The sequence below is a fragment of the Gouania willdenowi genome, chromosome 21, assembly GCF_900634775.1.
Source record: "Gouania willdenowi chromosome 21, fGouWil2.1, whole genome shotgun sequence".
Lineage (NCBI taxonomy): Eukaryota > Metazoa > Chordata > Actinopteri > Blenniiformes > Gobiesocidae > Gouania > Gouania willdenowi.
In genome coordinates this window covers 2,888,209-2,902,252 of record NC_041064.1, presented here as the reverse complement: position 1 = coordinate 2,902,252, position 14,044 = coordinate 2,888,209, and the positions used below count along the sequence as shown (strand labels likewise).

The 14,044-nt window shown below is 38.8% G+C and overlaps 1 protein-coding gene across 1 annotated transcript; it reads right to left on the bottom strand.

The window, feature by feature from the left end:
* Positions 1 to 357: 357 nt before the first annotated feature.
* Positions 358 to 13,018, bottom strand: gjc4b (gap junction protein gamma 4b). Its single transcript, XM_028436016.1, has 3 exons — positions 12,835 to 13,018; positions 2,527 to 3,703; positions 358 to 1,675 (listed from the first exon to the last, which is right to left on the bottom strand). Exons 2-3 carry the CDS (start codon positions 3,671 to 3,673, stop codon positions 1,662 to 1,664), a joined length of 1,161 nt encoding a protein of 386 aa, XP_028291817.1. The 5' UTR covers positions 3,674 to 3,703; positions 12,835 to 13,018; the 3' UTR covers positions 358 to 1,661.
* Between the last annotated feature and the right edge of the window lie 1,026 nt (positions 13,019 to 14,044).

Below are 14,044 nucleotides of genomic sequence, written 5' to 3'. Positions count from 1 at the left end.
AATGCATTAAAAGGAGCAAAAATATGGCAATAAAAAATGATGAAAAAGGTAACATTTGGTTTAGTTGCAGAAAAAGAATTAAAATATGCAAACGTGGACTCACGACCTCAAATGAGGTCCTGATCCCAAGGTTGAGAACCTTGTTGATTTTTCAAATTGAATTACAGATTGCTGAAATATATTTTATGTATTTTATCAGCAGTATATCTCATTCTCTGTATAACTGCAGTGTAATGTCATCTTCCTTCCACCAGAGGGTGCTGCAGGATTGAAGTTACGTTGGTGAATTTTTCCATGTACATATTCAACCTTGTTGTCTCTGCAACAGCAACAAAAACAACATTTCAGAGTCACGTGAAGGTTTTTGTTGAAAGATTTTATTTTAAAAACTAACAGCAAAGTACTATCAATACAAAAAAGTATAAAAAGTACAAAAAGCGTTGATCGAAAAATAACTCAAGTTGAAGAATATTTGAGCTGGTATTTGTGGCACTGCAGGTATTTAAAGAGATGCGGCTTCTTTTTTTAAAATCAGAGCGCATTCAAGGCATTGGCTTCACGCTGAAATACATGCGTTTTACAATCCTCAGCGAACACTTTGTATTCTGTAATCGAAACACGACACTGGAGCATGAAATGGGAACGTTAAAGTACACATTTGGTCAAAAAAAAATACAAAAAACAATTGTACCTACAGAAACAAGCTACAAGTTTCTGAATAAAAACAATATTGACGCACTTACGAAAATAAAAAATCATATTGTACCAACAGCCTTCTGCCAGCGGGGGGCGCTTCAGAAGTAAGACTTACGTGAAGGTAATTTTGTTTGCGGTAAAAAAATATACGTTTGCGACAGTCATCATAAAAAGTCTGGACAACAACAACAACAACTCCCATCGTCAACATAAACTACGATACCAAAAAGAAAAACAGTAGAAAAATGTGTAAAACATTACAAGACCATAAGAAATACATGTTTTTTTCTTCAAGCATTATCCAGGTTTGTTTTATTCCTTTGGACAAAGGCACCCCCGGTGTGTTCCAGTTAGCATCTGTGCACGCCACAAACACGGGTCTGTGCAACGTCAACATCGAGGAGAAGAAGAAGAAGAAAATAAGAGACACACCTGAAAGAACAACATCAACAATTCCATTCCAGTACCTTTGCTTGGACGACTCGTACCTTGTCCGTCACTTTCTCTACATCCGTCTTTTTTTTTTTTTTGCACAACTGGCTTGTAACGCCATGAAATCCAGTTCCAGTTTAAGTCTAAGGCAAAACATGAGATGCATTCACTGAACTTCCAACAGGAGCCGTTAACAGAAACCTAAACTAGTGGCTCCACAACTTTAGAACAGTAGGAAAAAAAAAAAAAACATAGCTGCCCTGAGGGAGATGGACATCGTAACCGTTCTGTTTCAGAAGCACTTTGGCTCGTTTTCGTCAAGGCGTCTCAAAATATTGCTGAGTCGAGACGACCAGTCTCCATTCACTTGATGCTGGGCCGCGATTGGCCGATAACACTGCGAGGCTTGGGCCGACTTCATTCACCACAAGCATATTTCACACTCACGTACTCACCACTCAACCCCCTGAACCCTCCCCCCAAAAAACTTCTCATCCCTGGTGTCCTGGCTGCACGGGACGTGAACCATCGACCTATGCACGCAGACCTGTAACAGATGTGAGACATGTTAGTGAAGAACTCAGTCAGACCAAGAAAAGAAATATCTGGAATGAGTTGGAAAAGCAACTGAACTTGTTTTTGTCTCCTTTCATTATTAAACGCTTCTGCTCTGAAGTTCAGAAATGATACTTTATTGGCAGTGGCTATCCGTACGGTTGCCGTATCAATATACCGACATTCTATCTATACGCAGCGTCCCTCATTGGCCAGTTTAGGTCACATGACTAAGACTAAATCGAACCCTAAAAATTGTTGCGATATAGGGTTATAACCTAACCCTAAGATGCTACGTATGTGTACTTTGGTAAACGTACCAAAAGCATCAGGGGTTTGTCGTACGGCAACTTTCAAATTACATTTTTCAAAACATTTCAACTTTTAAATTCTTAAGAAAAAAAGTCAATACAAGTGCCCAATATTTTTATGAAAATAAATTTCATTTGGACATTTTTTGAATCGATACAATAATCATGAAATATTGCGACATATCTGGAACAATTTTTTTCTGAGGCCTTTATTTGTAAGAACTGGAATTAGATAATGAATGGGATCCAAATCAACACCGAAATACCTATGAGGAAATGAAAATCAAATGTTGGGCCTCTGATTGTCAGGAAAAAGCGTCGGATTGCTCACCCACTAATAGAGAGAACAATTAGACCATCATGAGACGGGTTAGTTGTTCTCTACTGTTGATGTGTTTAAAGTCATCTAAACACAGAAAAATGATAAAAATGGAAACAAAGTTTGAAGCCGACAAAAGCCAATTGGCTTTTCATAAAAAGTTCAGTCAACTTTACCAACACCAGACGTACTCAGACACCTGAACAGCCTTACCTTTATCAGAGCTGCTGCTCTTCTTCTCCTGGGCAAAGTTTAATCGGTTCTGCTCCACAGCCGTGCCGTTGGACTCGGGGCTACTGCTGCGTGACGAGTTGCTCTCTTCGTTCTGGTACGCCAGGTCTAGATGCTGCTGGGCCAGCTTCAGGTGCTTGCGCATCCTCTCCAGGTCCCGCGAGGATGCTTCATCTCCAAAGGACTCGCGGCCTGAGTCGCCCAGGTTATCCCTGAAGCCCATTTTACCCGACGGGTCCTTCTTCAGAGCGGTGTGATAGCCTGGAGGTGCGGAGGGTTGGCGGCTGATGGAGGACCTCTGGCTGGCCAGGGCAGAGTGACGAGGGGTCGTGGGCCGGGGTCGAGGGCGGCAAAAGCAGTCGCGGATGCCGCTGAAGCCAAGGTGAAGGATCTCCAACGTGGTGAAGAGGAGGCACAAAGCGCTGACGCCGTACATGATGAGCAAGAAGATTGTCTTCTCGGTGGGACGCGACACAAAACAGTCCACCGTATGCGGGCAGGGGCTCCGCGTACACACGTACTTGGCCGCCACCTCCAGGCCGTACAGGATGTACTGTCCGAACAGGAAGGACGCCTCAAAGATGGCGCGGGACAACAGCTGGAACACGTACACCTTCATCAGCCCGTCCCTCTTGATGCGACGCCGGCCGTCGTGCTTCTTGCTCGGCTTCTCCACCACCTCCTTGTCCTTCTCTGGTTCGATCTCCTCTAGGATCATGGGGTCCTCCTCCCCGTTGTCTTCCGCCTCCTCGTAGTCCCTGTTGGCGCCACGGCTCACGATGGGCATCCGCTTCCTGTTGCGCGGCCTGTAGTCGTCGTCGTCCATGCGGGCGATCTTGTGCATAGCGAAGCCGAGGTACATGATGGTGGGGCAGGTGATCATGATCACCTGGAACACCCAAAAGCGAATGTGCGACAGCGGCGCGAAAGCGTCGTAGCACACGTTCTCGCAACCGGGTTGGTGCGTGTTACACACAAATTTACTCTGTTCATCGTAGTAGATGGACTCGCCCCCGACCGCCGTCAGCACGATCCGGAACACGATGAGGAGCGTGAGCCAGATTTTACCCACAAACGTGGAGTGGTTGGAGATTTCATCCAGCAGGCGTGTGAGGAAACTCCAGCTCATTTTGTCTTTGGAACAGGAACGTTTTCAAACCTGGAAAGAAAAGAGACAGAAAAGCGTTGGAATTCTGCATGAGTTACTGAAACTACTGTGCACGGCTCGACAAACTAATCAGTCCTAGATTGCAATGAAGTCTAAAACCTATGTTCCTAAAGTGGGGTACGGGTACCCCATGGGTACACAAATTATAGGGGGTACATGAATAAAAATAAAATTGGAAACTAGAATATAAAAAGAGGAGCAGACAGACCCATTGGATCATGTAAGACTGCCCTCTAGTGCAGTGTTTCTCAAATGTGGGTACGTGTACCGCTAGGGGTACGCAATGGCACGACAGGGGGTACTTGAAAGAGAGAGAGAAAGTGGAAAATTAAATGAAAACGTTAAAAATTAGGTTTGTAATGTTTATATTTAGTTAAAAAGCAATATAATAAATGCAATCTTTTTTTATTTGTTGCAAGAATAAAGCATGCATAGCGGTTGTAAACGATAGTTAATCTTATCAGATGTTGAACATTGACATAATTTACGTATTGGACCATCACCAAGTCAGTTAAATCCGAAATACTTGAGTACTTAAAAGAAAGTAGAAAATTAACAAATAAAAACATTACAAATATGGAGTTTTGTAATTTTTACTTAAAAATGTATCTTGATTAGAACATGAACTGAAAATACAAATGTCAGTCTTGGTCCATGTGATGAGCAGAAATGATAAAAACTAGAGAAATAAATGCATTCAGGAGGCATTAAAACTAATGAATACAGTTACATCCCACTTATTTACAAAATAATTCATAGTATTCTGAGCAAAATGTTGAAGTCGGACATAAGGGGGGACTTGGATTCAGAAATAAAGGGGGTACTAGTGCATAGGAATGTTACGTTATCTCAATACGACAATATATCGATCGATTATCGATAGATGTAACAATTAATCGTAAGGCAGTTAAAAATCGATTCATAGGTATCACTGTTCACATCGAAACTGTGATAATTGAATCGTAGTACTTTTTTTAAACAGCAGAGGGCGCTTTATTTTTATCCTTCTCTTGTCCAGAAGTGTAGGCAGCGGGCGGAATCTGCTACTACTTTCTTTCTGGCCGCCTTCTACTCTTAAACATCTTCATAAATGATTCCTTACCCCTTTAGCACCGAAAGAATATCTGTAATATTACGTGAATATCTGTAAAAGTCACGTTTTTCTATTAGCTCCATCTGCAAGCATAGCATCTCTTTTTCACTGCAAGATATCTGCATGCCAACCGACCACTGGGTTACCAACGCCCTCTGCTGGTCCAAACAAATATCTGACCTAAATACAGTGCAATGACTTTTTTTTTTAAGTCCAATTGTTAAGTCACAAAATACATTTTCAGTTGCACTTTTAAAAAGAAAAAGAACTATTATGCAATGTTTTGCATTGTTTACTATAGAACCAGAATTTAAATTAATAGGCTTCTTCTTCATTTGTATTATTCCTTTTTTTATTTCATTCAAGATTTATTTTTAGTTAAATTGCATTGTTTTGAATAGTTTATCAAGGGATTATTTTGACAATGAAAAATAAAAGGAGAACAGTTTTTTATAGTTTTGAACCCAAAAAAAAAATCATCATATGTCAACAGTCCCATTTTGTAAAATAAATCAAGAGAATCATATCGTGAACCCAGTATCGTGAATCGAATCGTATCGGGAGCTGAGTGAATCGTTACATCCCTAATTATCGATATGCTCCCGCTAAGTATCGATTTTTTTTTTTACCTTTTCTGCTTTCTCACTAAAATGTGCAGGCAAGTCTTCATAGAAATTTTGTCACTGTTTGTTGAAGGAACCAATATATTGTTTCCTGGAATATTTCACTATAATGGTATCATTGGTAATAAAGACCCTATTTTTTGTTTACAGAAAGCACTATTGGAGATACTTATTGGTTTACATTGGTATGTTGATAGTGTCACTGTTCATAGGACACTTTCAATTTATTGTCTTTCAGAGACATAAAATTTTTTTCTTGTTATGTTATAGATTATCGTAGATTAATTTCAGACCAATATATCGATAATCGCAGTATTGTCATATCATGAGATAATCGTTATCGTGAGCTTTGGATCGCGTATCGTATCCATTAGTGAGTTCTGTAGTGTGGCTTGTTTAGGGGAAGGTCTGGGTTAGGACGCTCTCAGAATTAATCTAACTGAGCTTTACATAACGCTGTATTTTAATACAAAAGGATAAGTACATAAAAAAGCTATAGGCAATACTGTAATTTTCAATATCGTCAAAATAGAAAACTCGATACATCTTGAATCTTGATATATTGCCCAGCCCTAGTTCTACTTTGTAGTTTTACACAGCTAACACCGTTTGGGGTCAAACTGACACCAATGCATGCGATATCTGTTCAGCACATTAAGCATAAAATTAGCACAATTATATGTTTATGCATAATCAATTGTACCCATGAAATTAGGAAAAGTCATGAAATATGAAGCAAAAAAACACCTCATCAACACCCCCCACCAGATAGGTTGTCATAACTCACAACCTTTTCCTAAATGTCAATAGCAATAACTCAAAAAATTAGAAGTGCGCATTTATTATTTTCGAACTCCATCAAGGTAGTGATCCCCTGAAGTCACACACCGAATGTGGTTATCCTACCTTAAAGCTGATATCTGGAGTTTCTGAGAAATCTATGCTTATTTATCTTTTACTATGGTCTACTGCTGGTGGTCATTCATATACATTAATGTACTGTATATAAGTCCCTCCTTCATCCTACAGACCCCTATACACATGGAAACGATCACCGAGTGCACCCAGCCAATAGGCTTCTACTTCCTGTTTTTGAGACTGTCAATCAAAGTGAATGTGGAACTGTGCACGGAAACAAGGTCGCGCATCACAACAGCAAACAGGTAAATATGATTTTGGCTCTTACGTTATCCATAGACATACAGTATATCAATACAACCCTATGAGACCTTGTTGTGTTCCGTGATGCGCGTGCAGAAAAGTAGAGGCGTGGCAGTGGGAGGAAGTGATGCTGTTGAGGGCGGGACATCGTGACGTTTCTCAGAAACTCCAGATATCAGCTTTAAACGGTTTCTAAAAAAAGCAGTTTTAAAAGCTGGAATAGTTACTAGAACTACACGACTTCAACTAAATAATCTGTCTCACATTGTAATCAAGTGTAAAACATCCCACCTTGACCAAAACCTGAAACACTGTCGCCAACGATAAATAAACAGAAGCAAAGCCACGTTGTTGTTGTTTTTTTCTTGAGGTTTAGTGATTCAACGACCACCGCAGAAGTAATGAAGAGCGCCTGCGGTTTCACGGCATCCCGTGACAAACCATATGAAACGACTCTTGCAGAGTAATTATCTGCCTTTTAAAACCACACCAGTCGTCTGCTTTCTGTACGCTGTCACCTCTTCGACACGCGCTGGATCTGACACTATTGTATGGTTACATGTCAATCAGAGCTCAGATCAATGGAAACCTAAGTTTAAAGAGCTTAAACTCTAGATCTGGTTGCAATATATCATTCAGTTAAATCTAGAGTTTCATTAAATACTAAGAAATGTATAAAACTACTTCACAACTAAGTCTGGGCAATATATCAAGAGTCGAGACATATCACAATTTCAGTTTTGGTGATATAGAAAATTATCGATATATATTTTATAACTTATTTTGTATTAAAATGGTCATTTTAGCAGTCGCCGCTGTTTTCTCTTTCTCAGAAATAGCATGTAAAGCACAGTTTGATGAATTTCTGAGCTCGTCCTAACGCAGATCTTCACTTTAACAAGCCACACTACAGAACTCACTCACACGTGCTGTCCCTTAGAGGAGAAGACGACAAAAGTGGCACATGTTGTACAGTTGTTTTGTTAATAAATGAGTCAGTGGGGCATTTTTCATCAGCAAATTTAACCCAGAATTGCCTTTTTGTAAGAATCGAGTAAAAAAATATCAGGATTTATAGCGCATGTTGACATTTGAAAGACTTTGATCAATATCGTCCAGCCCTATTGACAACTCTAAAGGCGAAGGACGTTGACTTGAACCTGGGGTTTGCAATTCTTTAGGTTTAGATCAGAGAAAAAACATCACATTAATCACAGTGAGAGCCATAAACATGGATACAAACTCAAATCTTTAAGAAATAACTCATAAAAACAGATTAAAGAGATCAGCAGATGCCTCTGAGAAAGACTGGCATCTGACAGCCAAAAGATCTCAGTAACTTTCTTGAAAAAAAAAAAATTGTCTGAATGACAAATGTATCAAATCTGTAAGTTCTGCTACAGTGTGCATTCTAAGGCAGGGTAATGGAAAAGTTGGCCGAGTTCATTTCTCATGTTACTTTTAAGACGACACAAAATTCAGCCTTTCCCAGGATGTGGGAAGCTGCATAAATATTTTTAGAAAATGCTCTCAATGCCAGCGACTCCACCTAGTCTTAAATTTTATTCACACAGAAATCCAAAAGCGCAGAGAGTTTAAAAGCAGCAAGGACAAAGAATGATGCATTTCATAAAAACTGGTTGAGATCATTAATCTCACACCTGCTTTAAACCCAGGTAAATATTCCACGTGTGGTGACTAAGCGTTTACATTCAGCCTGTAATCCATGTGTTTACATATAAAGTTCAGCTATTGCAGTAATGTGTTGAAAGAACAAGTCTTATTATTTCTTGTTCTACATCAGGGGTGTGAAACTCATTTTAGTTCAGGGGCCACAGATTTCATGCAAAAAAAAACATGTAATGCCAACATTATTGTGCCTTAGTTTGTACTTCTACGTATAAATAAAATACTAAATATGTAAAAAAAAAAAAAAACGACCATATCCAAGCAATAAGTGATAAATATCAGTCCCAACAGGATATTCACTTTAAATTATTTGGAAATACAGAAGGATTGAAGGATTTTACCAGAATTTTAAGGTTTTTCAACTGTTTAAAAGCTGCAAATATTGTTGAGTTTTACACAATGATTCATGTTTTCTATATCATTTTTACTTTCTCCTGCAGGCCGAGTTGGATGCCCCACCCCCCCATCACATTTCATTTTAGAGGTTCTCATGAGAAAGACACACAGGCTGTTTATCCACGTTCTGATCGAACAGCTGCACCGTTACAAACCCACTGCCAGGTCCTCATCACGGAGCCCCTGGTACGACATGTTGGTTTTGTAGAAGTCAAAGATCAAAACTGTGACGAACGTTAAATCGTGGTTTTTAAACATCCCAATCAGACTTTTACAGCAAACATTTTTCAGCTGTTTTTAATCTAGGTCAACGGATGATGTTTGCTGCAGCTAAACTACTAACTACTGTCAGGGCTGATATGCACCACGCCAAGAAAAAACACCGCTTCACATCAGTTAAACTCAGCTGGAGAAAACATCTGATTTCACTCACATTCACTGTGAATAACTTCAACATTAAAGCAAATCTCTTTGACAAAAGCTGCTTAAAAACGGGACCTGAGACTTTGCACAGGAACAATAACTTTAGAACAGTTTCAATTGTTTGTCAGTCAATCAGTTACATTTCAATAGTTTCATATCAATCAGAGCTCAGATTAACTGAAAACTGGAGTTTAAACTCTAGATTTAGGTGCATGTTTAGTTGCAATATTTCATGCAACTAAATCTAGAGTTCCATTAAATACTTAAGGCAGACATACTGTGCGATTTTTGGCCCATTTTGAGCCGATTTTTGACTCGTGTGACTATTTTGTGGAATCGTGCGAGTCTCTGCTAGATCGTGTGACGTGCATGGTGTAGTATACATGGGGTCAAGAGAAGCGATTAACACCTCACGCCCAGCTCCCGATCAGCAATTGTAGGTCGTAAGGATTTCAAACCAGTCGTTGCTCGTGAGGGTGTCACACAGTTGACGCAGTGCCACGGACCGGCTTACCGTAAACGCTCACTGCGCATGCGCAAACACCGTAGGACCACTTTCTTCTTTTTGCTGAGATTTGCGAGTGTCTCTCCACTTCTGGGTTTTTCTTCTTTGTCTGTTTTAATGGCGACGCTTCAGTATTCTTCTTCTTCTTCTTCTAAGTTGTACGTTGCATTTCCGGAAACAAGACCCTGACGTGTCGTACAGTGTGAGCAGTCAGACCGTGTCAGAGTGTCGGTCCGTACAGTGTGAGAACAACGATTGGAAAAAAAAAAAAAAAAATCGCAGTGTATCCCCAGCCTTTAGACATTTATAAAACTACTTCACAACTCCTCCACAAGACCGGATTGTTTGCAGTTCTTTAGGGTGAGATCAGGCATTTCATATATTTGGTTGCTCTTTCTTGTTTTGTTATTTTGTCCGTTATTTTATGAGTTTACTTAAGCTATACGTGCTGAAAATACTGTTAAAAATGCCTAGAGGGACGATAGTGTCAATGAATAGTTTGTGAACACTCTTCAAGCTGTACTGAGACATTTAATATATGTTTATCAGTCAGAAAAATGACCTTTTTATGTCTGTTTGTGTGGTTTATATGGACCCTGAGTAGGGTTACTCAATTAATCAAAATGTGGTTATAACACCCAACGATTACAAAAATAACATAACTGAGAAAAAAAAGAAATTTAAATTTTTTACTTATTTTTTTAAATATGTTTTATTTGCTAAATAAAACAAACCCATTATTTCGGACATCTACAAATAATAAAGCTTGGCGCACACACGTTATTAATACTAACTCTGAGTTGTTTAATCCATGCACATGCAAGCTCCTCCCCTCCGCCCCGCCCCTTTCAAAGCTAAAGCTAGCCTGCAGGCTAACACGAGGAAGTTGTTGCTGATGGTCTTAAACATGAAAAGAAACGCAGTAAAAACAGTTGGTAAACAAGTGACAAGTCAAATTCTCTTCTATGGGAACGTTTTGTGTTTGATGATGAAAATCTAGAGCAAAGACACATAACATGCAACAAGTGTTTTGTGCAAAACAGAACATACTTGATTTTAGTGTCTGAAGGATTTTTATTTATGTTTAAAAAATATATATAAAATTTTTTTTTTACAAAAAATAAATCACTTTTTGGTTGACAAATAATTGTGATTTCAATTATGACTAAAATAATCGTGATTAATATTTTTTCTATTAAATTTTTTCCCTAACCCTGAGTCTGAACTACAGGAATTTATCTAACTTTGGGGCTGCACAATAAGAGGTTCCTCTGTCATTAGTATTACATCATCATCCAACATATTAACGAGTCATTCCTGACAGTCAGAAGAGTCATTGTCAAGTTGCAAACTATTGTTAGAAATGTGAAAAGACGTCAACACTAATTTATTTACCCACTGGGTTCAAACCTCTGGATCTAATGAGCTAGTGATGACCAAAAATAATAAAACATGCCATAAGGGCCACTGTTGGAAACCAGTGTTAAACATACTGGGGCTCCATTTATTTAGGGAGAGTTCACTCTGCAGATTTGGATTTATGGTACATTGTTCTATGAATCTGTGATAACCACATTTATTATTCTGAATAATATCCACCATTATCCAGGAAGTTTAATATTTGGGCACTTAAAGATGTAAACCCTGGTTTTAAACAGAAATAAAACGGGTTAAAATATGGCAGGTTTGTTGTAGTAGTATAAAACGGATAAAAAATAAGGAAAAATTGGCTCAAATTGTTAATATATATAAGAATATATTCACAAGACATCTGGCGACCCCATCCCAGTGTCTCGTAATCTCAAATGGGGTCCTGGCTCCAAGGTTGAAAACCACTGCCCTGAACGAGCCACACTACAGAACACACTCACACATGCTGTCTCTTAGAGGTGAAAAAGCCAAAAGTAGCACATTTGGTTTGTTAATAAATGTGCATCATTTTGCATCCGCAAATTTAAGCCAGAATTTTATTTCTGGTCAGACTTTATTTCAATTAAAATTTGAGGGTTTATTTGTCGTTTAAGTTTCCGGTTTGTGTCGATTAAATTTTACGATTATAATTTATATGGTTTGAGATTTGCAGTTGACTTGGTTTTGTTAGGAATGAATAAAATGTGTCTGATTTAAAAGCCAGCAGTGATGGGGAAGAATCTTCAGATCATGTCATCAGAACCAAGCTGCAGCTCATCAAACCCTAATGGCTTTAAGCTCCGCCCATTAACACCAACCTATGCAGACCAACAAACTCCTCCAAGTCCTAGTTAAATCTAGTCAAACTAACACTTCATGAGCACAAACTAATCCTTCATCCAACATGTTTTAGTTTCAGCTCTGATCTGGAACCAGTCTGAGCTTCTTTGGCACCTGACACTAACCAGTGGTTCTATACATTATTCGTGAGCTCCAGCTCACAAAGAACAGGGAGCCTTTTGTGGCCCTTAACATAACATCTGGTTGGCTGGAGAGGGTTAATCCTGCTGAATACCAGGAGCCGAAAGCTGGGAGTGAAGGATCCAAGAAGGAACTGGAGAATAGGTTCATCAGATCTCATATTATCAAGCTGCTGCATTCAAAATAACCCACTAAAACAACAGCTACCAATAGTCAGTGATACAGTGTGTTGCGTCCTGTAAAATGAACCAAGAGTGGGAAGAAGAAAAAAAAAAATAACATTTTTACGCGTTTGGAGAAGAATCCACCTCGTGGCAAACGGAGCTCCGCATGCTCCAGTGGTCATGGTTTATGTGTGAGTTAATCAGTGGTCAACAGATATTTACCTCTATATCAGCACAACATCCACACTAATCAATAATGATAACAAACAAACATCTGTGTGCGTAAAAGGAACCAAAAAGACAACACAAGCACTACCCAGAACCCTTTGCAGCCATCACATGCACATCATACATGATGCAGGGTTGGTTAAAGCTCTCCACATTACACACGGTCACTGATCTGTTATGGTTCATTCCACTGTTTTTATCCTCATCATGTGGTTGCTTTAAATCATGCTTTAATCAGCCGTTGTTCCTGTGCGTAAACGTAAAAGAAGTTAACGTAGAAACGCGTGATTCAGCCTCAGTGAGGCGATGATTGCTTAGATGTGAACAGCTGAGAGGTTTTGTAGTCGATAAAGAAAAATAGATGATATGAAGCTTAATTAATGATCAACGTGGATGTGGCGCCGCGTCTTTGCGCCTCCACGCTTTTGTTTGCGCGGCGTCTTTCTTACCTTTTACGCACTCCGTGTGATTCCTTCAGTCCAGCCGATGTGTCCTTGTGTTTTTCCTTTAATTTTTAAGTGAATCTTTGGTATCAAGCCATCCACTTTTTTCTTTTTCTCCTCCTACTTCTTTCCTGACGAGGAGCTCGTGCCTCTCTCCAATTGCTTGTGTGCTTGTGTGTGTGTGTGTGTGTGTGTCACTGCAGACAAAGAATATCTATCGCCTAATTCCCCCACCTCCCCCTCTTATCCCCTCCCAGTTGTGCCGGACACCCCACCCCCTCGTCTGCACAGATCGGGGAGGAAAAAGCATCAACTGCCAGCATTCCTGATGCAACCTTTTTCTGCTCTCTAGTTCCTTACTTCCTTTCGTTTTATTGCCTTTACTTCCTTTAGTTTTATTTCCTTTTGTTTTATTTCCTTTACTTCCTTTCGTTTTATTTCCTTTAGTTCTTTCAGTGTTATTTCCTTTAGTTAATTTACTTCCTTTAGTTTTATTTCCTTTACTTTTTTTTTAGTTCCTTTAGTTTTATTTCCTTTACTTCTTTTACTTCCTTTAGTTGTATTTCCTATAATTCCGTTAGTTTTATTTCCTTTACTTCCTTTAGTTTTATTTCCTATAGTTCCTTTAGTTTTATTCCATTTAGTTACTTTACTTCCATTAGTTTTATTTCCTTTAATTAATTTACTTAATTTTGTTCCTTTAGTTTTGTTTCCTTTTGTTCCTTTAGTTTTATTTCCTTCATTTCTTTTATTTCCTTTAGTATTGTTTCCTTTAGTTCCTTTACTTCCTTTAGTTTTATTTCCTTTAGTTTTAGTTCCTATAGTTCCGTTTCCTTTAGTTCCTTTTGTTTTAGTTCCTATAGTTCCTTTACTTTTATCTCCTTTAGTTGATTTATTTCCTTTAGTTCCAGGAGCAGAGCCTGTAAAACACTATCCTGTTAAAGTAGGAAACATAAAGAATGCTCTAAACATTTTTAAATGCACTCATCTTTTTTTTATGCTATGAGACATAAAAAGCCATCGTGCACACGTTAAATCATGTCCTTTACTCCAGTTCACACTTTAGCACAGATGTGGGCAACTGGTATTAGTGGAGGGACTCGATTAAAAAAAAAAAAAATCTTAATTAATTAGAGACTTTGTAATTCATTTTAATTAATGGCTAACAATATTTGACACGAGGATTTTGGTATAACTGAATCAATGAAAATAATAA